Source organism: Sapajus apella, unplaced genomic scaffold, assembly GCF_009761245.1.
Source record: "Sapajus apella isolate SASKATOON/1434 unplaced genomic scaffold, GSC_monkey_1.0 scaffold18, whole genome shotgun sequence".
NCBI lineage: Eukaryota > Metazoa > Chordata > Mammalia > Primates > Cebidae > Sapajus > Sapajus apella.
Window position 1 is genome coordinate 15,666,052 of NW_022436958.1, and position 27,397 is coordinate 15,693,448.

The window sequence follows — 27,397 nt, forward strand, 5'->3', positions numbered from 1 at the left end:
TTTGAAACATTAGATACTTTGGGGTCTATTCATTAAGGCAGCCTGACCTATATACTAATGTACCTAGAAGCACTCTTATTTCTTAAGCTAAAATCTCAGTTTACTTTCTTTCTATACAGTTCCAGAAACTAATGAATATTTAACCCAATTATCCAGAAACCTTTTATTTTAATAAATATATACAATTTATATTTAAAGCAATATCGTTTGTTTTTATTCTTAATATACCAATTTATTAAAATCTATCTGAAGTTTTTTTACACTTTAAAATTCCATGCATTTAGTGCATTCTCATAATTTAGCAAAGAGAGAGTGAGGTCTCAATTACTGCCTTTGAAAATAAAAAATGTGACGTTCTTCCTCAATCCTACAGTGATAAATTAAATGCATTTACCCATACTTTTTGATGCACACTATTTAAATTTTCTATATTTCTGGCAAGTCCTCAGGTTTTTTTAATGCGGTTATTTTTACATGGACTGCATTCTGCCTTGTGAAAGAGCTTAATATGTAGGATTGAGTCAATACAGGCTTTTTACTGTTTATCTGCAAAACACAGAAACTTTCTCTAGACATTTTTCATAAAACTTAAATGATAAAGTTTAACAGCTAATGCCTGAGTCATATTGTTAATGGATCATAGTAAGATACTTTAAGAAATAGATCAATAAAACAAGGACACTTCTAATAATAACAAGCCCACAACTATAATAAACATCGAAAAAAGTACTATTCCCTACAAAATGATCACTTTGGAAGGTTTATGATGTAAAGAATTCTCACTCTCTTCTTTTGAGGAAATTCAGTACTTGATATTTATATTTTCATATGATACACACACACACACACACACACACACACACGCACATGCACAATTCCCAAATATTGCCTAGCTTGACCAGCAAGCCACTATATTCATCAGAAATATTATATGTTTTAATTAATATTTTTTCACAAAAACCATTTTGGTATGAAATTGTTAGTAACTGAGATAATAAAGACATATAAATTAAAATAAAACAAATGGCTTATTTATCTTCTCATAGTCCTTTTTTCCTTGGGGCCTTAATGTTATACTTCATATTTTCAGAGCTCCTTTATTATATTCTTCCCAAGAATACTGAATTAACTTTTCATTAGAGAACTTCTGAAATCTCTGGAAACATAGATCTACAATTCAATTTATCATTCAAGTTTGGTTAAAGAAAAATAAAAATACAAAAACATCTATATTTCTCACCTCCCATCAAACCTGTGCTTCAGGAAATCAAAGAGGGCTTTCTGCATCATGTCTGTTACCTTTGCAGAGGTGAGAAAAAAAGAATGAGGCAAAAACACATAGAGAGAGAGAAAGAAGTCAAAAGTGAGAGAGAGGTGGGAGGGAAGAGCACTATGAGCCAAGACCTTATTGCAGCCAGTTGTCTCCTAGGGGCAGGTTACCATGGAAGGTGCTTTTCATGCTTAACCATGTGCAGTTGCTAATTTCCACCCCCCCGCACCGGTTCTCCTCCAGGGTGTTGAGGAATAAACCAGCAGTGTTCACCAGACCCTCTTCCCTCTTTCCTTGTTGGGGATCAAACCGCTGCCAGGAGACAAAAGGCTGGCTTTGAACACAGGTGCCAGGTATCCTTGGCACACCTGCATTGTGCCTGCCTCCAGTGAGGAGCAGTTAGAGAATTGAGGCCAGCACTGGACTCAGCCGTCCTGCTGGTTTGTGCATGTTGGTGGAAATTCTCCATGCCCATGGCTGGATTTTTGTAGACTACTCTCCTGCTCATCCCTCTGACATTTCCAACTCAGAGATAGACAAGAGAGAAAGAGAGGGAGAGAGAGCGAGGATTCTTAGATCTGCCTGAAAGAGATTCATTAATTCATTCAGCAAATGTGTACTGAGTGCCTACTATGTGCCACACATTGTCCCAGCTCAATGGGAATGGTGCCCCAGAGACTGCTCACCTTCAGAGTTCAATGTCACATCTACCTATTTTTTCATCCATGCTAGCACAAGGTCAAAACAGAAGCATCTGAAACGAAGTCTCTACTCTCTTTCTTGTCACAAGGTTTTGTTTAATCTCCAAAGTTCACTAATGTTTTTAGTGGTCTTTTCAAAAATGTGTCCTTTAAAATAAATAAGCAAGAAGCATTTGGTGGCATATGCCATCAACTTAAACAGCCGGCAGGGTGAGCTCTGTTAGTGCTTTAAAGGTTTGGATTTGCTGGAAGATTGATTGTTTGTCCCCTTGTGCTGTTCCTTCTCTATTATTTCTAATAATAGTGAGAATGGTCAAGACAGATAAAGTCCTTTTCTTTGTATTTAATGCACAGTAAATCTTTGACCAGATCGTCCCATTGTGAATATTTTCAAGGAGGTATTTCTAAACAATGTAATATATAAAAGATAAGAAGTGTGCAAGAAAGGAAAGAAAGGGCAAAGGACCTCATGAGCCCTCCACAGTACCCCCTGCCTTCCCATGCTGAGCATTGGCTTCCATCAGGACCCACATGGAAGCAGACCCTGGAGGAGCAAGTGCCAGCATGACTGTCTCCCGTGTGCTCGATCAAGAACTGAAGAGTAACAGATGATATTTGTACCTCATAACCTTTCAGTGATGGCCCCACTAACACCACCGGACGCATGGATGGCACAACATCGTAAGGAGGAATGTGCTCCGTCTGAAAAAGATGATTCGACACACGTAACAAGGTGAGGCTGAACATGCCTCAGCAGACACAGCATTCATAATTCTCAGGTCGAACGACAAATGATTATCAAAGGTCCCCACCAAGGAGGCTCTTCCCTTATTTTATAGCCACTTGGGTCACTGAGATGGAGCATGGCAGGCATGTATGTATAGGAACCTTAACAGTAGATTTAAAAAGGAAATACAACTTACCACTTTTTGCTTCTGTTTTGCTAAAAGACAATAACGAGAGCCATATCAAAATATGTAATCTCTGCAAATGACAGTACACGAGTTTAAGAGACTGAAGAATGTACCCATTTGTCCCTGTAATTATCTTCACCACTTTCCTATCGCCCACTCTGGAGAACCTGCTTTGTGATTTCATTCTGGACATGTCAATTTTGAAGATGTAAGAAACAGACAGCTTCCTCCCTGGTACAAACGACCTTGTATCCTGATTTCTCAATGGGTAGGAGTGGGGACAGGAGTTCAGAACAACATTGGAAGTTCCAGGCCAGTCATTCACCATGGGTTGCTCTCGTGCTGAACACAGCACAGTGTTGCTGGAAACAAGTTGGACAAATGCAATTTCATAAAAGGAAACAGAATAACTATTTGGGCAAAAATGACCATCACCTCAATCACTAGTTATTTTTATATTTGTAACTTTGATAATCCATGAGCTAATTCTGCAGTCCCTTGGGCATTTTTGCCTATTTTCTAGAATATTGGCACATTTGTTTCCTACCATGTTGCTTTTAAATTTCAAATAAATTTGTAACTAGTTATTCCTCAGATAAACCTATAACCAGTTATTCCTGTTCTTTCCTGTTTGTAATAGCTAAAGTCTGCACTGTCCTGACATCTAACAAATGGGAACAAGGTAAAATATACTCGATCTCTAATTTAAAGTGATTCTGTGGACATCCAAGCAGGTCCAGTCTATTTGGGTACAACTCAGAAACCTGGTTTGGTTCAGTGTCCTGTAGGTCAGAGGGCTTCACATGAACAAGGACCCAGATACTTAGAACCATTCCAGAACCAATCCGGTTGCCTGCAGTTTTGGTAGGCCAGAATAGGGCCTTGGACTTGCCATTCCGAATTGGTAATACAACTGGAATTGATAACCAGGGCACTGGATGCCCTAATGCAGCAGCAGTTGTGGGCCAGAATGAAACTAGCCAGTAGGAGTCAGGGAATGTGGCAGAAGAAAAGTGCCTGCATGAAGACCTCCACAGTTTCCAAACGCACCACAACTCCCTATTATGCCACCACTGTCTCTTCATTACCGTTAATTCCAGGGCTCAGTTGCCTCCTGTCCAAATGGAAACAAGGCCCTCCCTCATTTGGGCCCTGCCTGAGTCTCTGCTTCAACCCTCCCAGCCCAGGCTGTGCCCATACATCCTGAAGTTCCAGATGGAGACCGAAAACAGGATTTTCTTGAGAGTCTGCAAACATTTTTTTCCTTTCTGTATTGGCCCTCACCATCTTAAAGTCTGTCAGTTTCTTAGGTAAAATAACAAATGTTTTGAAGATCAGTTTACACAATGGACAGTTATTAACTCTGGGGGGTAAATAAGATTTGTCAAAATTACATTATAATGACCTGAATTGGTAGTACCGTTAGTTACTATTTAAATCAAATCAAATTACCATAGAAAACAAATGAGAAATGAAATGCTAGAGAGAAAAGCCTTTAAATTAAGCCTTCAAATCATTTCCAAATTAGCAAAAATAGTTGCATGTGTGTTCAAATATATTACAAAGGAATATATTCTATGAAAAACAGTTTAACTAAACTCTCACCTGTTGATGTGGGAGTTGCTCGAAATGTCCCTGATACCATTTCTCCAAGACTTGAAGAAGAATTTCCACTTGATTTCCTAGGATATAGAAAAGGAACTAAAGACTCACTCCCCCAATTCTTTGAAAACAGAACTTAAGAGTACAAAGCCTTCTTTGTCCTTCATCCTATTAAATAATTCAAAACACACAAATTTCTGCTACAAAGAACTTCAAGAATCTGTCCAAATGTTTTCTTTGACTTCATTTCTAAAAGAATGTGGGGAACTAGCCGAGACCTGGAATACTTTGCAAAAGCATCTCTTCTAGTTACTCAGTGTGGACGTCAGGCAAAGCCATCACTGACAGGAATGTTCTTATGAACTGTTAACCTAACACCAGGCACCAATATGCCAGTCAGACATCAAACACAGCTCAAAACAAGCAGTAAGCCCATTTCTTCTTACAAGATGATTATGTGGGCATCAGAGTTAAGAACTGACCATGAGGAATTGGTCACAAAAACATATTATTTACTTGAATGGAAGATCCTCAAGTCTGCCCTTCTCAGGTGTGCTCTGAAGGCTTCCCTGAAGCCCACAAACGCCATCGGGAGCTGCCACCTTCTTACTTCCCCAGTGCCTCTCTCTTTTAGTCCGTAAGAGTATCGTCCCTATAGTCAGAAAAATCTGATCTCTCATCCTAGCTCTGCCGCTTACTAGCTGTGGTACTGTGGCACATCATAATGTCTTTGAGCCTTAGGTTCCCCACCTACAGAAGGATTTGCCACAGCTCACACGGTTGGTATAAAGATCAAATAAAATGTCTGTGAGCTCTTGGCTTTACTATTGTGGCTGCCATGAGGTAAGTTTTTAGTTCAAAAGTATATATAGTTGGCTGGGCGTGATGGCTCACGCCTGTAATCCCAAGGTGGAAGAGCAAGGTGGGTGGATCACCTGGGGTTGGGAGTTTGAGATCAGCCTGGCCAAAGTGGTGAAGCCCTGTCTCTACTAAAAATACAAAAATTAAATTAGCCAGGCGTGGTGGCATGCGCCTGTAATCCCAGCTATTCCAGAAGCTGAGGCAGGAGAATTGCTTGAACCTGGGAGATGGAGGTTGCAGTGAGGCCAGATTGCACCACTGCACTCCAGCCTGGGCAACACAGCGAGACTCTGTCTCAGGAAAAAAAAAAAAAGTTTATACAGTCATGGGAGGCTTACGAATGGGGTTATCTTCTGAGGAATGTGTCATTAGGCAATTTCATTGTCGTGTGGACACTGTAGAGCACACACCTAGATGGCACAGCATACTCCATACCTAGGCTATATCATGTAGCCTATTGCTCCTGGGCTATAAACCTGTATAGAATGTTACTATACTGAACACTGTAGATAACTCTAACACAGTGGCATTTCTGTATCTAAACATAGAAAAGATATAATAAAAATACAGTATTATAATCTTATGGGACCACCATCATATGTGTGATCATCACGGACAAAAATGTTATATGACCCATGACTGTAACAATTAAGAAATAATAATAACAACAAAACTTTGAAAATGATAATAATTCAGTTATTTTATTCAACAAATATTGATTGTACATCCCTGCTTTAGAAAGTAGAAATATAACAGTGGCATTGAGGAGACAAAATCCACTCCCTTACTGAGTCATATACTAACAGGACATATCAATACAGGTTGAATATCTCTTATCCAAAATGCTTGGGAGCAGAAATGTTTTGGGTTTCCATGTTTTTCAGATTTCGGAAGTTTGCACTATATATTTACCACTTGAACGTCCCTAATCCAAACGTCCGAAATCTAAAATGCTCTGATGAGCATCTCCTTCGGGCATCATGTCAGTCCTTAAAAAGTTTTGAATTTTGGAGCATTCTGTATTTCATCTTTTCAGATTGTGGATGCTCGGCTTGTATGAAACAACATAAATAAGTAAATAGATAATAATGCTAAGAGTAGTAAGTGCAATAGAGAAAACTAAGTCAGGGAAGGGATGGGAAGTACAGGGAAGGGAAGTGGGCACAATTTTAAATGCAGTTGGCAGGAAAAGGGTCACTGGAAAGGTTATATCTAACACAGATATAAAGCAGATAGAGTGGTCTGGTGAAAATGTGATGAAAAAGGTTCCAGGAAGAAAAAAACAGCAACTGCAAAGACCCCAAGACTGGAACGCATGTTCTCCATGTGTTTAAGAAGGAGCATGAAAGACAAAAAGTTTAGAAAAAAAACGGATGATACGGTTTGGATCTGTGTCTCCAGCAAATCTCATGTTAAGATGTAGTCCCCAGTGTTGGAGGTGAGGCCTGGTGAGAGGTGACTGGACCGTGGGGGTGGTCCTTTATGAATGGTTTGGCACCATCTCCTGGTGCTATTCTTGTGATAGTGAGTGAGTTATCATAAGATCTGACTGAAAGTATGTAGCACCTCTTCCCCTTTCTCTCTCTTCCTCCTGCTCTGGCCATGTAAGACACCTGCTCCCGCCTTGCCTTCTGCTACCAGTAAAAGCTCCCCGAGATCTCCCCAGAAGCAGATGCTGCCATGCTTCCTGTACAGCCTGCAGAGCCATGACAATTAAAGCTCTTTTCTTCATAAGTTATGCAGTCTTATAGAAGTGTGAAAATGGACTAATACAAGGGACAAAAGGGATTAATATTAATAATAGTATTGGCAAGTTATATGCCAAAAACCTGATAATTAAAAGTGAAGTAACTATACTTTTGTGATCTCCTATTACTGTTGGAGTGGTTCTCATTATGACAAAGGCAGGCCCCTAAAGAACACGGGAGTTTTTTGAAATAGAAAAGCATCCAACAGAAAACAGAAGTTGAGGGTCAAGGGAAAAAACAGCTTCTATTTTAGAGCTTTCAAAAAATTATAACACATATCAAATCAATGATTCAGTGCAAGCTGCAACACAATACATAAAGGCTCAGGATGATTTGGTCTCTCATCTTTCAAGCTGTGCTTGTGTTCCTGGGACCTTTAAATACCTGCACTCTGAGATCTACACGGCTACTTCAGTAGTTCATGAGAGGATGATTCACTTGGAGCTGTCTTCAACCAAATACCAGGAGAAAATAGATGCCACAAAAAGCCTGGAGCGGAGAAGGTGCTTCTAGTCCGGGACCTACACGTACGATCACATTCTGTGCCTGCTTAAGTGAGAGTCTCCAAGAGGAGCCATAATGCTGGATCAGGTCAGCTCCCACTCACTGTGTGGAGAAAGAATGCCTGAAGCGACTGTCCTAGAGGGACGCTTGGGTTCCAAGGGCTTGCTGAGGCCACAGAAGGACAGTTCCTGTCATGGAATTCACATGGTCTCCAGTGGTGTCAGGCTTCAGCATGCACAGAGGGTAGAGAACTATCTGAAACTCTTTTGTGTCAATTTCAGAAACACCTCCCACACAGAGAAATATCTTGTACTTTGAAAGCATACACCTTTGAAAATATCACCCAATTTTCTGACAAAAAAAGTGCAAAGAAAAGATGGAAACCTACCCTCCGTGAAAACGTCCTCTTTTTTGTTCTTGCTGAATCCGTATGTTCTCCAATCTGAGTGGACTTGGAATGAAGCCAATCTCACAGCCCTCTTTCACCAGCCTTCCTATCCACCAATCATTGTTATATTTCTGGAATTCAGAAATAAAATTGCTATCAATAGTAATTCACTTATTTTCACATGCTGTTTATTAATCTTATGGGACAAAACAAAGTGCTATTTATATGATATGATATTATACTACATTTTACATAAACTATACTGTGTGTGTATGTGTGTGTGTGTGTGTATGTGTATGTGTATGTACACACACATACACACACACATATACATATATCTGAGGTGGATTCATAGACTAAAGCAGGGTTCTGCAGACTTTTTCTGTAAAGGTCCAAGTAATTTTAGGCTTTGTAGACCATGCGGTCTCTGTTGCTATAAGTTGAATCTGCTGTCTTGTGTGGAATCAGCCACAGACAAACACAAACAAGGGAGCATGGCTGTGTTTCAATAAAATTTTTCTTTACAAAAAAGGCAGTGGTCAGACTGGAACCGTGGGCTATAGTTTGTAAACCCCTGGACTAATATCTGGTCCTAACATTTGGATTATTTTGATCTTTGTCAAGAAGCTCTAATCAATTCTTAAAGAACATATTTTCCACGGATAAATATTCACCAGTGTAACTGGAACTCTAGAAGACAAGATGGATATGCCTGAGATAAAATAGATTTTATAGTCCATAATTTGTTAAATGCTTTCAGGTAAAAATCCCATGATACTATCTGTAGTCTACTCTCACTGGGGAAGAGTCATAATCTTTCAAATATAGATTTGCAGATTAAGGTCCATCTTACTACTTGAAGAAAAAGAAACCTACTCTTACAAAGTCTGAGCATATTATGTATTTTTACGTGAAATTTTGCAAGTAACTTCCAAACCCTCTATAGCCCAAAAGGAGCTCCAGAATTTCCATTTAAGTTCCATGACATGTAAACTCAAGACCCAAGTCCATGTGAAGCCTTCAACCAGTGTGAGGTGAGAGCCTGTCAGTGGGGGCTTATTTGGTGGATCAGCAAAATTGCATTTGTAACTATACATCTGCTAAAGCGATTTAGTTCAACCTCCCTACCTCAAAGAAAGGTTTCAGCTAGGTCATTTCTACAAGATAGGTATCACCTCTATTGTTTAAACTCTCCAGAGACGATTCTAAAAACTTCCTTTACTGTTTTTATCAGTGTTGAACAAGATAATTATCTCCTACTTTGATCCAAAACATATATATTTATAAACATGTAAATATTTTCCAAAATGTAACATTGATATGTAATATGTTTTGCTGAGCTCATAGAAAAGTGAAATTTACATATGTGTGTGTGTGTGTGTGTGTGTGTGTGTGTGTGTGTATGATTCTGATACATTATGAAGGAGGAATGGAAGGATTCATTGAATTATCACAGCATGAAGTTCTGGGTAAGCTTTAAGTTATTCTGAGTAACAGCTTCCCACTCATGAGAAACATGGTATGGTAAGAATTTGGCCTCTGTTATACACACAGCTTCTCCATGCATACTGTATGAGTGGCACATAGCATGAGATTGCATTCAAAGAAATGTAAATTGAGGGCTGGCCATGGTGGTGTATTCCTGTAATCCCAGAGCTTTCAGAGGCTAAGGTAGAAAGATCAGTTGAAGCCAGAAGTTCAAAATCAGCCAGGGCAACAGAGCCATCTATTACACAAACACATACACACACACACACACACACACACACACACACACACACAATTAGCTGGGTGTAATAGTGCATGCCTGCAGTCCTAACTACTTGGGAGGCTGAGGCTGAGATGGGAGGATCACTTGAGCCCAAGAGTTCACAAATGCAGTGAGCTGCGATTGCATCACTGCACTCCAGCCTGGAAAACAGAGCGAGACCCTGTCTCCAAAAAAAAAAAAAAGAAAAGAAGAAAAGAAATGTGAATTGACCTGATATAAAATCTTGAACAATCTAGGTCTTAACTGTTTTCCCCCATTTTCCTGTCTTTTAGTATAACAGGCCTAAAATAATAGGTCTGTTTATTTTGGAATCAGCAAAGGGCAAAGGGACCCTTTTAGAATCTTGGGTGCATAGGTCTGGAATTTAAATTTTACTGTGGTGAGGACAAAACAGACCATGAGTCATAGTTTCCTGGGGCTTAAGTTATTTCCTGAAATGAAGTTAGCCCACTGGAACACTCATTTGTTAAATGGTACCCAAGTGACTTTAAAGGGCTTGCTGAAATGGTTGATGCAACTTCCCCAAATGTTTTCACTTAGTTCTAGGAAACAGCTGAAGCACAGTGAGAATCTGACTCAGGATGAATGAAAGTTTTTTTAGTTACTTGGGAGAAAGTCACTGTAAATTCAAGAGCTTAATTTGATCATCATTTGACTTGTGTGACAGCATACTTGTAACTCTTCCCTGCATTTAAGCTTTTTTATTACTGAGAAAGTACTTAACAGGGTGCATAATAAATGGCCTCTTAAGTGATGGATGAGAGGAAAGGCTACAACTTGATTATAGAAATGTGTTCATTTGTGTTGATGTTCTGGGAGCTTGTGCCAGCTCTTTACAGAGGTCACCTTGGTGTTGTTCCAACCCTTCTCTATTTTGATTTCCCTAAAATGATTAGCACTTTCTCTTTCAAAGATGTTTTCTTATCTGATAATTTCAAAACAGGAAAACAGGCAGCTCTGGTCCACATAGGATTACCAGCTCAATGCCACACATCAAACTGCCAGACTGAAGATCAAGCACATAGCTCAAACAGCAGCCAGGACAAATTGAGACATTGATACAATGCAGGAAAGCAATAAAATATAAGGTTGGAATGTTGGTGTGAGTGAGCGTGCATATGACATGTAAGAACATCTCTTACCTTTTAAAGTGCTGCTTCTCCTTAGACATAGTGGGTGTTAGCAACTAATGAATATGGTTTGGGCATTTTGGATGGGAATGGTGAGACATAATCAACTTAACCATTCAGATGCCAGGGTATATGTCTCAGGTCAGGGGTTCTCGTCTTCCAGACAAATGTAGACATTCTCACCTCATGTACCATCAAGGAAGTAGAAGCCATGATTGAAATTGATGGGTCCTCAGTTTTCTATTATTAAGGCCCTGAAGTGTCCATGCCTGCACTGGTCTTTTCCCTGTGTGTCACAATGAATTAGCATTCCTCTTTCTATCAAAGGTCTGTCCCTCCACCAGGCGTCTTAGATCCCACCCTTCTTGGCTACTGAAACACTGTATCCTTCTGCCTATCTCTCCTTTCCCCCAATCTCTCCCCAACTCTGTTTGTTAATATCAGCAAGTACAGGCATCGAATAAGCTCCCATCTTGAAAGAAGACCTCTTTTGACTTCATACCCTCCTTCATCTACTGCTTGATCAGTGCCAACCTCAAAGGCATGGTCTCCACATGCTAAATACCCTTTCTAGCTCCCGTTCTCTCCTCATCCCACTTTGTTGGGCCTCCATCTCCACAATTCCACAGACAATGGCCCCAGTGACCTCCACGCTGCTGGTCTGGATTACAGAATGCAGAGTTTCAAAGATAATTATTTGATTACATATTTATGATGCACACCTTCTCTTAGCTGGGGTATAAGTACAGACGGGCTCCGTGACACTAAATGATATGTTTACACCAATTACATTCTCCAGGCACCTCCATTCTCAGGGTACATTTTATTGTTCCTCCTTTATGCTCTCCTTTCTTTAAGATTCTCCTCCACCCCCATCCCACAGAGCAAATGGTACCACATGGGAACATCAACCAGCGCATGTCACTGACCCCACTGGAAAACTCTGTGCATAACAGGGAAGTTCAGGAAGCTAAGGCTGACCTGACTCAGCCTAAATCTGTGCCCATTCTCCAGATGTCATCTCCTCCTCTCACTTAATTAGCTGTCCTTTGTCCTTCCAATATATTTTACTGAGTTCAGTATCTCAGCATAGAAAACATGCTTCAGTCTTTCCCATCCTAAAAAGTACAAATGTATTCAAATTTTAAAAACGCCCCCCACAACCAGGCACAGTGGCTCACACCTGTAACTCCAACACTTTGGAAGGCCGAGATGGGAGGATCGCTTGAGCTCAGGAGAGACCAGCATGGGCGACATAGGGAGATCCTGTCTCTACAAGAAATTTTTAAAAAATTATCTGGGCATGGTGGTACACGCCTGTGGTCCCAGCTCCTCAGGAGGCTGAGGCGAGAGGATTGCTTGAGCCTGGAAGGTGAGGCTGCAGTGAGCCATGATTGTGCCACTGCACTCCAGCCTGGGTGACAAAGTGACCCTGTTTTTTTTTGTTTGTTTTTGTTTTTGTTTTCATTTTTGAGAGTCTGTCTCAAAAAAGAAAAGAAAAAAAGAATACTTCCTCAACCTTATGCCATTTTTCCCTGTCTAGAAATCATTCTCTTTTTCAACTCAAATTATTTCAAAAGAACAAATTGCAATTCCTCTCCTCTAGACTCTAAGTTATGTGGGTAACGGCCTTTTAAGCATCTTCATGGGGAGTTTTACAATGTCCCAAACAGAGTGTACGTAAAAGCAAATTCATATCTATCCCTCCAACAGATCTGCTCCCCTCTGACTTCTTGTTTTGATAGCTGATACTACTCTCTATCCTTTTAAGCACCCCAGAAAAACTAGCCTCTGGCCTTCATTTCTATGTCACTTTCCCCACCCATGTGAAATCTCTAGGTCCTGTTTATTTGTCCCTCCACTCTCTCTAAGCTGCTCTCTCTCTTCATCTTCTCTGCTACAACCACTGTCCAGCCTGTAGTATGTCTCTTCAGCTCTGCAATACTCCCTTGACCACCAGAGTTCTCACTCTAAGACACAAGGCTGGTCACATCTGTCATTTATTTGAAGTTATTCTCCAGCTAACTGCCGAGTGATAAAGGGCAGGCTTCTTGCCATGGCCCAAGAGGTCCTTTACTGTCTGGTCACTGCCTGTCTGTCCTGGCCCACAACCTGTATCATTCCTTCTCCTGCCCCTGCCCACCCCCACTTCCCCACATCCCCCAGACCCCCATCCCTGCCAGCCACACTGCATTGCTTGTGGCTATTCCTTCCATGTGATGCCACCCACATCCCAGCCCAAATTCCCTCAGAGTTCACCACTTCTGTAGAGCTTTCCCATCCCCGATAGCCTCCCTCCTCAGTCAGAGAATCCCTCTTCCTCTTTCCTCAGGCTCCCACAACACCCATTCAGTTTTTCTGTAACAGAACTTGTCATCTCGTGCATAAACTCTGTACTTGTCTGTCTCTCACCCCGCTGGAGCTCCCTGCCAGCGGGGACAGTGATCCTTATGTCTGATCCCCCAGTGCCTAGCAAAATGTCTGACATGATGCAGCTTCTTAAATATAATTTTTTCTTTGAATGATTATACACTCTATTGTTGGTTCCATGGTCGAGGTGCACAGGACTCTAGTCTACATGTCTATAATTACAACATCACCTGTAAATAGTCCCTTCTGGGTAGGTGCCATACCACCGAACTCACATTTTCCTCAGTCTCAGCCTCCCAAAGTACTGAGATTACAGGCATGAGCCACGGGCGCCCGGCCCCCTGCTACGATTTTAAGATTGACTGTGATTTAATGTTGTAAGTGTGTGATAATGCAAGCAATGATCTCAGACTTCTCAATCTTGATGAGAATGACTAGATTTGGAAGGCCCAGAAAATTAAATGAGGTACCACACTGGCAGCTCCTAGGGTCTCCTCTCTGGCTAGTTTGGCTCAGAGCTGATTCCCAGGTTCAGCTTTTTGGCAGGTGAAGGGATGCAGTATGTTCCACATTTACCTCTTTAATGTGTAGAAAGTCCTTAGCATCAAAGGAGATGGCTGTGCTTGGAACAGGCACATCCTCATCCAGGGCGCCGCAGTAGCTCACATTTGTCTTCACGGCAAATGCTACAGGTTTGGACTAGGGACAGAATCATGGAATAAGGAATGAGGAAGGGAGGAGAGAGGATCATTTTTCATATTGAAACTCTAATAAGATGACTGATAGTACCAGGTAGTAAGAGAAAAACTTTCCAAAGAGGGATCTCAAATGAGTTTTACATTCCCAGGCAATATCGAGAAACCCGCAGAGATGACTGTGAAAATGATTTGGTCCTATCAGCCCAATCATTTTTCCTCTCCTGCAATACTTTCCCATATTCCAATATTTCAAATTTTAAAATGTGCTCTAAAGTACTGGGAGGGATAGACAAAGGCGGAGGAGAAGGACAGTCCCTTCTCCAATCTTAAAGTCTGTGTTTATTTTAAATGATAACTGATACCTTCTTACCTTGGAATACAGGAAATATGTGCTAGGTCTTTAAAAAAATGTGGAAAGAGGATAAAATAGTATTTTTGAAATAGCCCAGATTTGAAAACCTGTGGTATTCTATACAGCAGAATACCTGGTCCTGCCAGAGAAAAGAAGGGTTAGTCAGCATCAAAGCTGACGGGCAGGGCTCTTCACAGATCATCTTCTCTCTAGGGAACAAAGCTGGTTTTGAAATTCTTTTTACACAAATTCCTCTCAGCAAAGTGTTCTCAGGCTGGCACTGCCCTGTGGGGACACGTAAACCACCAGCCTAATCAAACAGTGCCGCCACCCACATCTGGGTAACCACAATGGCCACAAAACAGATTCTGAAAGAAAATTTTATAACAAAAATTAGCTACAGTGAGACATAAGATTCCTGAAAGTGTGACCTGCTTTGTTACCAGCTTATTTATTCATGCTGGGAACCTGACTGGGGGACAGCAGTTGAGGCTGGAACCTCACTGATGCCCCTTTATATATACTGCAAGAAAAGCCCCTTCCACCAATAAAGCACAGACATCATAGGTGTTGAAGCAAATGAAGACACCTCATTTGCCTGCACTGTTCTCCTCCCACCTCTTTTTTTTTTTTTTTTTTTTTTTTTGAGATAGAGCCTGGCCCTGTCACCCAGGCTGGAGTGCAAAGGTGTGATCTTGGCTCACTGAAACCTCTGCCTCCTGGGTTCAATTGATTCTCCTGCCTCAGCCTCCCAAGTAGCTAAGATTATAGGTACGTGCCACCACGCCTGACTAATTTTTTGTATCTTTAGTAGAGACGGGGTTTCACCATGTTGGCCAGGCTGATATCAAACTCCTGACCTTGTGATCCGCCCACCTCATTCTCCCAAAGTGCTGGGATTACAGGTATGAGCCTCCATGCCTGACCCGTCTTTTTTTTTTTTTTTTTTTTTTTTGAGATAGGGTCTTGCTCTTTCCCAGGCTGGAGTGTAGTGGTGTAATCTCAGTTCACTGCAGCCTTTATTTCCTGGGCTCAGGTGATCCTCCCACCTTAGCCTCCTAAGTAGCTGGAATTACAGGTGTCAGCCACCACGTACAGCCTGTCACCTCTAAAGATTTTACAATAAAAATAGAAACGGGAAGGAATTCACTTTATTTGGGCTTCTGTTTTTTCTTCTTCTAAAAATCAGAAAGACTGAATCAATATACCTTAGGAGTCTTTCATGGAGGGCAAAGAGGACAGATGGGCCATGACCTTGTCTGGTCTTGTATTTTGCTATTGCGCATAAAATGTCATTGCAGAAAAGCCATCTGTGCTTCAGTAAGTAAGTAAATAAATAAATAAAAGGTTGGAAGCCTGTAGATGGGAGATCCCTAGTGACTTTTCTGGTTCTTTTAACCATGCAATTGGTTCTTTGCTGCTTCCTACGGAGGCCTCTCCTTCTGGAATATCTGAAGTTCTATTTTGGCAACGGTCTTTATTGCTCATCTTTGCTGTACTTCTCAGAGTTGTTCAAAGTTCTGAACTTCACAGTGAACTTGAGGTGGGATACTGAAAGCAAGAGAGAAGAATAGAGAAACCAATAGGGAGATCCATGGAGCAACAGCACAGGTGTGGCCTGTCATAAAGGTTGAGGTAATGGACGAGGAGGGGCCGAGAACAGGTAGGGTGAGCTGGTACCTGGGAGGCTCTCTGCCAACACTGGGCATGGGAGGCTTGATATTGCTAAGTTGGAAGATGACCAATAATTCACCACCAAACCAAATATAAAATGAAGGTTTTCAGGAAATGCCCCTTTGGAGATGTTGCTAACCTCACTTAGAGGTGAAAGGATCAGAGAGCCTCCCAATCTGGAGCCTTATTGGAATAATCATAAAACAATTATTCCAGAAAAATGTGAGGTAGGGGAAGAGCAGCTGGTAGCCACTGAGCAATGACCCACTTTCGAATCAAAGAGAGGGAAAGAGAGTCACCTTTGCTCTCTCAAGCTGGATAGCTGCTTGCTGTTCTCTCTCTTGTCGAATTGCTTCCCGGTCCTCTTCCAAAGAGACATCGGAGTCAGACGGCCTGCTTGTGTAGGAATCCGCTGAACCCTGGAAAGGAAAACGGAATAGTTTGCGATGATGGGTAGCTTCTTAAATTGTCACATCCATAACAGTATCCTGAGGCAAGTTCTTTTCATTTGCCTAAAATTTGATGCACACACTTCATGCCTTATTGCAGATATAAATTTAGATGGCAGAATATAGTTAAGCATCTGAGTTATTCAGAAAGTAACAATGTTGTGAAGAAAAATATTTTGACTAAGTGCTAGGAAGTAAACTGCAATGAAATTATGTGATAGCCCCAATTCTTCTTGTTTTGTGCTATATTAAGCCCATATCACTTGTGAAACGTTAGTTTTCACCCATCTTCTCTTTTGCATATACATCTAAAGGAAAAAGAGGCTCAGCTTATTATAAAAGTTAAATCCTAACTGTATCTTGGGCTATGGATCATCTATTTGTCTAAGATTTCAATACAGCAAAGCATCATCCTACATTAGTAAAATGATTTTCCAGTTTCAATGTCAACACTATTGAACTCTTTCACTACTAAAACTTCAATCATTGTCCTGCAGCAGCCAGCTCAGACATGGCCAGCGAGAACACTGAGCAGAAAAACAACCTTGAGGATGAAAACAGGGATGTTCTCAGTTGACGCCCACACTAGAAGAGCTACTTAAACAGCGCTGAAATCCAGTCTGACTGGTGTGATCAAGGTAAAGAGTTAACCACTCCCTTCCTGCTTCCCCAGAAAAACCCTGGAGCTTTGTCTTACAGCTGCTACAGGACATCAGCCTTACAGTTTCCTTAAGCTGCATTAGAGGTCGATATTTGCGTAGATGGTAACATTTACACAGCAGAGGTATTGGGAGGACTGGTGTATTTGACATGCTTCATAAACCATGCACAGGTTTTGAAAAAAATCTATCCATGTAGCTGAGAATTTGCTGTCCACTAGAGGAAAAAAAAGCTTTAAGAAAGAGTTGACTGCTGAATCTGGCCCTTTGAAAGTTTTTCTCCATGTAGAAATGTTTATTTGTGAATTTGCTGCCTTTAAGGGTAACTTTCTGTCTCAGTAGAGGACATCATTCTAGTAGGGGTGGTCTTTCCCATCATAGAAAAATCCCAGCACAGATTTTCCTGGCAGCCTAGAACAAGAACCCATCATTAGCATTTTTATCAGAGTGCCCAGTCAAGCCCTGGTTCTAAACTTTGCCTCTGCAACATACTGCCGAAAACTTTATACAAGTTATTGGATCACTCTGAGACGGTCTCCTCATCTATTAAAGAGGGACACTGCCACCGGGCGGCTCATGCCTGTAATCCCAGCACTTTGGGAGGCTGAGGCGAGTGATCACGAGGTCAAGAGATCAAGACCATCCTGGCCAACATGGTGAAACCCCATCTCTACTAAAAATACAAAAATTAGCTGGGCGTGGTGGCACGCAGCTGTAGTCCCAGCTCCTTGGGAGGCTGAGGCAGGAGAATCACTTGAGCCCAGGAGGTGGAGGTTGCAGTGAGCCGAGATCATGCCAGTACACTCCAGCCTGGCAACAAAGCAAGACTCCGGCTCCCCCCCCCCCAAAAAAAAAAAAAGAGGGACACTGCCTACCTCCCAGGATTAAATGGAACAAGATATAATAAGCAGCTAATATTTTCTGAGTTCTTGCTATCACACCAGCATGGGCCTAGTTGCTTTGTACACTTTATCTCACTAAATCCTCACAGCAGTGGGAAAGCTGAGATTCGAACTCAGGTAGTTCAGCCTTAGAGCCAGCAGATTCAAATCCCATGCTGAACTGCGTTTGACATTAAAATACCTACTCCAGGACCTGGCACATAATAGGCACACAATAAATCAGCTTTTTCATCCTCATTTCCTAGTACTGACGTTTTCACATTGATAAAAACAAAAAGCATTAATTTCTCCATGATTATATATATACAATAACCCACCTTGAAATGTAGCCATTTGTCTTACTATATTAACTGCATAGAAAATGTACTATAAGCCTGATAACTGCAATGTGTCCAAATCCATATACTTTACATAGTGCTTCTGAAAGTGCCCTTTGCAGAGGAAATGTGTTTGTTAACCGAATTATAATCAAATTCCTCTGTGCAAATCTATTAGGAAAAAATTTTGGACCTACAAAATGGATAAGTGCAGAGTGACTGTTTCATAGATGTATGCATTGCCTAAAAAGAGAGCCATCCTGAAGTCCTTTAAAGCAGAGTTCTCTCAGAACACATCTTTTGTCTGAATTTAGGTACACCTGCATAAAATCTAAGGTAAGAGAGAAAAAAAAAAGTTTCAATTTTTTCTTTATTTTTTTTGTAGAGATGGGGCTTTGTCATGTTGCCCAGGCTGGTCTTGAACTCCTAGGCTCAGGCGATCCTCTTGCCTCAGCCCCCCAAAGTGCTGGGATTACAGGTATGAACCACTGTGCCTGACCTAGTGTTTCTAAAATATCTACCAAAACAGTTTGGAGTTAGTCCTAGGCAATGCTTTGCTGGAAATGTGATATGTGTGATGAACCATTCTCAGGGAGCTGGACTGGCTGTTGTGAAGACATCAGGACCACCAAGTGAGATTATGGTATGTAAGTTGGGAAGAAGGCACTTGCCTGGTTTTGAAAACATGTCCTGGGATGGTTAGTGCCTACAATTCACGAAAAATGCAAGCTGCCTGACGGGGCAGTGAGTCAAGCAGCTGAATACACACTTCCCTACTGCCACGAGAAGATACCTGATTTCCTGAAACTACCTTAACAACTTTTCAAACCCCTGCATTCAATTTTCTCTGAGTACACAAAAAGTGACTCCGGAACTCCTGCAGATGAACTTTATGTTGAAATGTGAACAACATTGTCAGAATCTCAAAACTATCTAATAAACTCTACTAGGGCCAAATATGTAGAAGCAGAAGTTTCTGTTTCCTTCCTGTTTCCCATTGGTAGAGGGAAAAATAAAGCACTGTGATACCCATTTTCATAATTAGTGTTATATCATCACAACATTTATTTTGTTTTTTTTTCCTTCAATGTCATCCACGTTGCTTTGTATATGAAAAAGGAGAAGTCCAACATTCAAGAGCCCAAATTTGGCCCATAAATATGTTCTGCTGGGTTGGTACTGGCTTGGTTTCTTGTTATTTATTTTTGGTTTGGTTTTGGTTTATTTTGTTTCAACCAGTTGAAAGGGAGTATGAACATGTTCCAGAAAAAAAGGAAGGAAAAGATAAAGGAAGGGATCTGTGTTATTTACAAAGGCATAGAGGGAAGAGCAGGTGAGCTAGAGAGAGGCCAGAAGGAGACTGCCTGCGCCTGACCGCTGGAAGCATCCAGGAAGAGCAGGAGGACATGCGAAGCTTAGTAAGACCAGGACAGGTTGGAGAGGGATCAGCCAGAGGTCTGGTTAAATAGTTAATGATCAAAAAGAGAGAGAAATGGCAAGAAGGAAAGAATGTTAGGTGCTAACAGAATACAACTGAAGACGTAAACTTTACTAGGCCTGGTCAAAGCTGGACAGGCCTGATGGAAGCCCCATCAGCTTATAATTTTCTAGAATTCTATTTCATAAAACAGGTAGGAGCAAGCTACCCATGTATCAAGTGATATAAAACTGGGCTGTTAACCCACGTGCAAGAAACATGAGAGTGATTAGTCCCTCAAAAGCTCTTATGCAGACAGCTCTACAGGACATACCATGGAGTGACAAAGTCATATTGCAGTGAGCCAAGATCATGCCACTGCACTCCAGCCTGGGGGACAGAGCCAGACCCTGCCTCAAAAAAAAAAAAAAAAATGGTATTTTGGTTCAGACTCTTTTTCCCTTTGGGTTATGTTGAAAATAGATTCCAGCCTCACACCTTTCATGAATCTTCTTGAATACAAAATGCAAAATGCAGACAGAAACATTGGAAAATCAGCTAGCTATTGTTTTCTGAGAGAAGGAAGGTATTCTCAAGTCAAACAACTTAAAGGCTTCTTCTCATTTGCAGAGAGAGGGCATATGATATCAACAGAACTGCAGCCACAGCTGTTGGAGCCAGACCGTATTGGGTTTGACACTGTCACCAATTCTAGCTGGCTGTGAATCTGAAGCAAGTTATTTATTTTAACCTTTTGAGTCCTAATTTCGTCTCTTAGAAAATGCAGATAATAATTCAAACCTTGTAGAGTTTCCTGGTGTTTGGCTTCAGATGAAACATATTTCTTTTACCATCATGAAGGAAATTCAGAAAATACCAGCAATTAAACTTTGATCCACTAATTAAAGGTTTGGCAGCTTTTTCACATTGAATTCTTGGCTGCCCAAGAGTTTTATGATTTATATCTTGTTCTTTTTTTCTAAATAGCTTTACTGACATATAACTTACATACATAAAATTCACACATTTAAATTCAATAATTTTAATAAAATTACAGAACACAATTTATACCACAATCTAATAGAACATTTCTAACACCTCAAAAGGAGCCTTGTGCCTATGTGCAGTCATTCTCCATTCCCAGCTCAGGGCTAGGCATCTACTTTCTTATCCTGTCCTTTTAAAACTGAAATAGACTCTCTTTTGTAGTGAGCACTTTTAGTATTTAGGCATATCATTAAATTATAGCAAGGAAAAGCAAGGGTCTACAAATATTTGATTTTAAAATGCAACCAGGCCGGGCATGATAGCTCATGCCTGAAATCCCAGCACTCTGGGAGGCTGAGGCAGGAGGACTCTTTGAGCCCAGGAGTTAGAGACCAGCCTAGGTAACATAGTAAGGCCCCATATCTACAAAAAATAAATTTTAAATAAATAGTCAGGCATGATAGCGTGCACCTATAGTCCCACTACTTAGGAGGCTGAGGTGGGAGAATTGCTTGAGCCCAGGAGGTCCAGGCTGCAGGTCACTCTTATTGAATTGAAGACCTACAGTTCAGCCCCAGCTGTTAATCTGACTAAGGTTCCTTTTAGGTTTCAAAGAGCAGTCAAGGGTAGCAAAGGAACATGTTCATAAAAGGCTGTAGAGGGAAGTGAAAGAGAATGAATGTTTGCTCAACCCTTACTAACTTAAATAGATACTATTATCACAACATCTCCAAGAAGTCAGTTATGATTATCCACACTGTGTGGATGAGGCCTCTGAGGCTCAGATAGGCAGCAAAAACATCCTCCCATGCCACACGCATTCATAGGTCACTATATGGGAAGCACAGGTGTGGTACACTCATTTTTAAAAATTTCCCCTATAAAATCTGGTGCAAAACCTTACATTAAAACAGCAAACATTTTAGTTGCCTTTAGTAAAACAAAACAACATTCTGCAATATTTTGTTAAGATTAGTCCAATACCAGAATCTCACTAATTTATAATGATAGATGTAAATTTTAAAATCCCAATCTGAGATCTTGGGACGTGAATGGCAGACTACTTTTCAAATGACATGTTCACTATTTCGGAATTTCACATGATATCTGTAGACTACCGAGGTTTTTATTTGTGAATTTCTTTAAGTTTCTACTCCACTCACAAAATTTTCTTCAGCATTTTAGTTCTGGGTAGGTGGTTTTAAGGTACCATTGAGAATTTTCTTTTTCTCTAAAATGATAACTCCTCTGATTATGTTCACACCACTTATTTACAAATTATTTCTTATAATTAAATTATAATTATATATAAATATACAGTATAGTTCAGACCAAAGCACAAGCTTTGTCTGAATAATCTCATAAATGGAATACAAATTAATGGGTTCTATTACAACTGTTTTACATAACTGATTTAACAGGAAGTAATATTAATTTATAAAAGTTGGTCAATCTTACCCTTCCTGTTGTGCTGCTAGTTTTTGTCGTAACTGCCCTATCTCAGACAGGTTTCTTTCAATTGCTAGTCTGAAGAGACCCATGAGTGGAGATAACGGCAGAATAATTTTAATTGACCCTACAAGTACAAGAAGAGAGGTGACAAAAAGGCCCAGAAGAGATAGGAAATCTGTACCAGCCATGTCCATTTAGGCACTTCTGAGAAAGGAAAAACTGAGATGTGAGCTACAAACAGATTTGCAAGTTAAACCAATGGTAATGGTGGTAGCAAGAGGGCAGATTCCTTTTATATCAGATTGAATCATGAAATTGCAAACATTGCAACTGTAATTTGCAATTGTAATTTCATGTGATTCAACCTATACATTGGGAAAGAAGAAAAAACAAAGATTACTTGATATGGATGCTTTTGGGTAAAAACTGCTGTGATAATCAGCATATAATATTTTACATGTATGTAAGAAGTGCTACATCAATAAGCACAATTAGCAATAAATCAAAAACGTTCTGTGAGACTAAGGAATAAGAGAAGTTGAAAACACCCATGATCATTTTTGCATCCATCAAGCACTTTATTGTAACAGTAGAGACAGTGAGATTGCGGAGCTCACTTTCCTTCTGGGAAAGGAAAAGCGATCACCTACTGGGAGGCGGTGGCCTCCAGCAACCAAGCTTTACTATATACAGGTCACAGAATAACATCATGGGACACTGAGCAGCTGCTCTCGAGACCCACCCTGCCTAGCCAAAACTTCATGAGAGCTTCTGATCAACCTATATGACACAGTTGTATGACAGCGTGGCTCCCACTGGTTGATCCCAAAGCTTGCACCTGGCAGCATTAGCCCCAGCACAGGGTCTTCATTCCAGGGTGGCTGCTCAAGCTGCACTAATCTAGTTTCAGCAGAGATGAAAGGAAATTGCAGTATTTGTTCAGGAAATCCTGAATATGCTGCTGGTAGAAGCAGTGCTGCATACTGATGAGGCGCTGATCGTTGCTTGAAAACACGGACTTCTGTGACTCTTCTGGAAAAGTGACTGCCTGAGAGATGCTTTCTTCTCATATGGCCCCCAGAGTGGTTTACAAAGCAGCAGACATAACACTACTTTTACACTGTGGTGTTTTCTTGAGAATCAGATTAGTGATAGACAACAGTACATATGTTTCCCCTAAAAGTAGCCTCAGGCAATCTCTTGTGCCTTAAATAAAGAAAAAAAAGAAAAGACTTCCTTCTGTCAGATAGAAAAAAATAATATAGCTTGGTTTAGAAGACAGGAAGGAAGTAGGGAAAAGGACTTGAGCCTCACCCATGTCATTTCTGCAGCCCCAGGAACTGTGTGATTAAAAAATACCTTTTAACTCTTTGGAATGATTTTTTTTAGACTGGCTAAAGTTTCTCATTAAGGGGATGTGTATTCATGGCTAACTGAATCCAGGTATGCTATCAAAAACTGAAGGGCTTCCCCAGAGGTGGCTAAAGACACAATGGAAATCAGAGTAAAGCATTTACTTCATTTCAGGCAGGAGTCATATCTTATCAGTTTTTGTGGTCCTCAGAGTTTCTAGCACAAAACTTTGCACTTCACGGGAGCTCAAAACTATTTGCTGAAAGAAAAAATCAATGAGATGACTTCAGGGGGAAGGAGAGAACCTTAAATGGAGACCCCAATACCGCCCAGACATCACCCAAAGGACGTACACCCTTCCTGCCTCCAGGGGTTGCTGGAAATGATTCAGGAATGACCAGTGAAGAATAAAATTAATTTTAACTTGACAGAATGATACACAAGTTGACTGGAAAAATTGAAATTCAGAAGTTGTTTAGAAAAAATGTTAAAAGAAGAATAAAAAAGAACTAACCCTTTTTAATAGATATGAAAACATATAGAACTACAAAAGTTAAACTTGTTTGGTACTGGCACAGATCAAAGAAATTACAAGGAGACCACAAACTGACTGCTCTGTATGGAAGATTAATGTACAATATAGGAAACATTGCAAATCAACGGGAAAAGAATGATTATCAATAAATAGTGTTGGGAAGTTGAGCTAGCCAACTCAAAAAAAACATAAAATAGATTCCTATTTTTATATCTTTTTCTTTTTGAGACAGAGTCTTGTTCTGTTGCCCAGGCTGGAGTGCAGAGGTGTGATCTTGGCTCACTGCAACCTGTGCCTCCCAGGCTCAAGCAATTCTCATGCCTCAGCCTCCTGAGTAGCTGGGACTATAGGCATGTGTCACCACGGCAAGCTAATTTTTGTATTTTTTGTAGAGATGGGGTTTTGCCACATTTATTAGGCTTGCCTCAAACTCCTGGCTTCAAGCCATCCACCCATCTCGGCCTCCCAAAGTGCTGAGATTACAGGCATGAGCCATCGTGCTTAGTCTTATATCTTAGATATAGATGAAGAGATTTAAAGGCAATATTATATATATAAAATACATATATGTATTTTTAAAATATACATATATAAACACATACCCACTACCACTAGCAGAAACTATGCTAAAGTTTTAAAATAACATGCCAAAAAGTCAGAAGCCATGAAAAGGAAAGATTGATAAATCTGACTACATTAAAATCTTAAACATTTGTCTGGGAAAAAAATACGATAATCAGTCAAAGTGAAAATGAAAAAAGAGAAAACATTGTCTCATAAGTGACTTGGATTTTAAGATCCTTCATATCCAAAGAGCTCTAACAAGTTAATAAGAAAAAGATGAACAACCTATGTCTTTACTCATTAGTATGAGAAAGGAGCAAAAACAGAAACAAGGACAAGGCAAAAAACAAAAAAGAAAGGAAAAAAGAAAACTATGGACCAATGCCAATATCTCTGATGAATAAGACACAAAAATCATCAATAAGGCCAAGTGTGGTAGTGTATGCTTGTAATCCCAGCTAGGGAGGCTGAGGCAGAAGAATTACAAGCTTAGGAGTTCAAGGCTGTAGTGAACTATGATCATGCCACTGTATTCCAGTTTGAGCAACAGATCAAAACTCTGTCTCTAAAAAAGATAAAAATAATTTTAAAATCTCAACAAAATACTAGCAAAGAGAATCCAACATGCCAAAACTATCATGTGGGATTTATCAAGTGGGATTTATCCCAGGGATGCAAGGATGATTCAACATATGCAAGTCAATAAATGTGACACATTGCATCAACAGACTGAAAGACAAAAACCACAGGATCATCTCAACAGATGCAGACAACTCATTTGACAAAATTCAACACCGCTTCATGACAAAACTCTCAACAAATTAGGCATAAAAGGAACATACATCAATGTAATAAAGCCCATGTATGACAAACCTGCAGCTAACATCATACTGAATCTTCTAAGAACTGGAACAAAGATGCCCACTTTTGCTACTGTTATTCAACATATAATAAAAGTTTTAGCCAGAGCAATCAGGCAAGAGAAAGAAATAAAAGGCATCCAGATGGAAATGAGAAAGTCAAACTGTCCCTCTTTATAGATGACATGATCTCAAATGTATAGATACCTAAAGATTCCAGCAAAAAACTCCAAGGACTGATAAACAAATTCAGTAATGTTGCAGGATACAAAATAAACATACAAAAAAATCAGTAGTGTTTCTATATGCCAATAACAAACTAGATGAAAAAGGAGTCAAGAAAGCAATCCCGTTTACAATAGCTACAAGATAATAATAATTTAAAAATCTCTGAATACATTTAACCATGGAGTGAAAGACCTTTACAATAAAAATTACAAAACACTGATGAAAGAAATAGAAGAAAACACAAATGGAAAGACATCCCATGTTCATGGATCAGAAGAATTAATATTATTAAAATGACCATATTACCCAAAGCAATGTCCAGATTCAGTGTAACCCCTATCAAAATACTAACCAATATTCTTCAAAGAAATAGAAAAAAGTCTAAAATTCATATGGAACCAGACCTCAAATAGCCACACACACACACATCCCCCCACACACACACACAAATTGCTGAGCAAAATGAACAAAGCTGGAGACATCACATAACCTGACTTCAAAATATACTACAAAGCTATAGTACCTAAAACAGCATGTTATTGGTATAAAAACAGATACATGTTATCCATAGAAGATATGTTTTTAAAAAGTATGGCTCATTCATAAAATAGAATAGCATGTAGCCAGGCACCATGGCACATGCCTATCATGTCTGCTACTCTGGAGTCTGAGGAAAGAGAATTTCTTGAACCCAGGAGCATGACATAGACCTCCAACTAATAAAATATGAAATTTTTATCAAAAGATTATGTTGTAAAATAATCTAGTATGTTATTTGAAATTGTGTTAAATTTACTGAGAAACTATTATGCATCAATATACCTAAGTATACTAGAGGAAAGAAACAGAGTTACAGTTCATTTTAAATCCTGCTATATAGTTTGAATTTTTACCTTCATAATTTTTAAAAACATAAACATTATACATCTATATATACCTATATATATTTGTATACAAATATGTAAAAACATGCATATTTTTACAGATTATACAGCTTAAAATTACCTGCATTAACCCTAAAATAATGATTTTGATAGGTGACATTAAATATCAATGATCACTATCAAAAACAATAATGACTATTGTTTATTAAGCACTTACTATGTACGTCCCATGATTAGTGTTAAGTGCTTTAATTAACTGCGTTTTTTTTTTTTTTCCAGATAGAATTTCACTCTTGTTGCCCAGGGTAGAGTGAAAATGGCATGATCTCAACTCCCACGAAACCTCCATCTCCTGGGTTCAAGCAATTCTCCTGCCTTAGCCTCCCCAGTAGCTGGGAATATAGGCACATGCCATGATGCCCAGCTAATTTTTTATATTTTCAGTAGAGATGGGGTTTTACCATGTCAACTGAGCTGGTCTCAAACTCCTGACCTCAGGTGATCCACCTCCCTCGGCTTCCCAAAATGCTGGGATTTCAGCAGTGAGCCACTGTGTCCAGCCAACTGTGTTCTTTCAAAAATAATATTTCCTGCCAGCCGGGCACAGTGGCTCATGTCTGTAATCCCAGCAATTTGGGAGGCTGAGGCAGGCAGATCACAAAATCGGGAGTTCTAGACCAGCCTGATATATATGGTGAAACCTTGTCTCTACTAAAAATATAAAAATCAGCCTGGTAGGGTGGTGGACACCTGTAGTTCCAGTTTCTTGGGCGGCTGAGGCAGGAAAATCACTTGAACCTGGGAGGT

General features: G+C 40.1%; 1 protein-coding gene across 5 annotated transcripts in view; it reads right to left on the reverse strand.

Moving 5' to 3' along the window:
• Positions 1–27,397, reverse strand: part of CACNB4 (calcium voltage-gated channel auxiliary subunit beta 4) — a 275,285-nt gene that overhangs the window by 36,810 nt on the left and 211,078 nt on the right. For 4 of the 5 annotated variants that reach the window (XM_032286412.1, XM_032286413.1, XM_032286414.1 and 1 more), the window contains 7 exons: positions 16,283–16,402; positions 13,836–13,958; positions 7,989–8,119; positions 4,491–4,567; positions 2,895–2,914; positions 2,593–2,673; positions 1,241–1,299 (listed from right to left, as the gene is read on the reverse strand). In XM_032286412.1, the coding sequence (XP_032142303.1) occupies positions 1,241–1,299; positions 2,593–2,673; positions 2,895–2,914; positions 4,491–4,567; positions 7,989–8,119; positions 13,836–13,958; positions 16,283–16,402 (611 nt within the window). The remainder of the gene's footprint in view (positions 1–1,240; positions 1,300–2,592; positions 2,674–2,894; positions 2,915–4,490; positions 4,568–7,988; positions 8,120–13,835; positions 13,959–16,282; positions 16,403–27,397) is intronic. The other variant, XM_032286416.1, reaches the window with a different exon arrangement.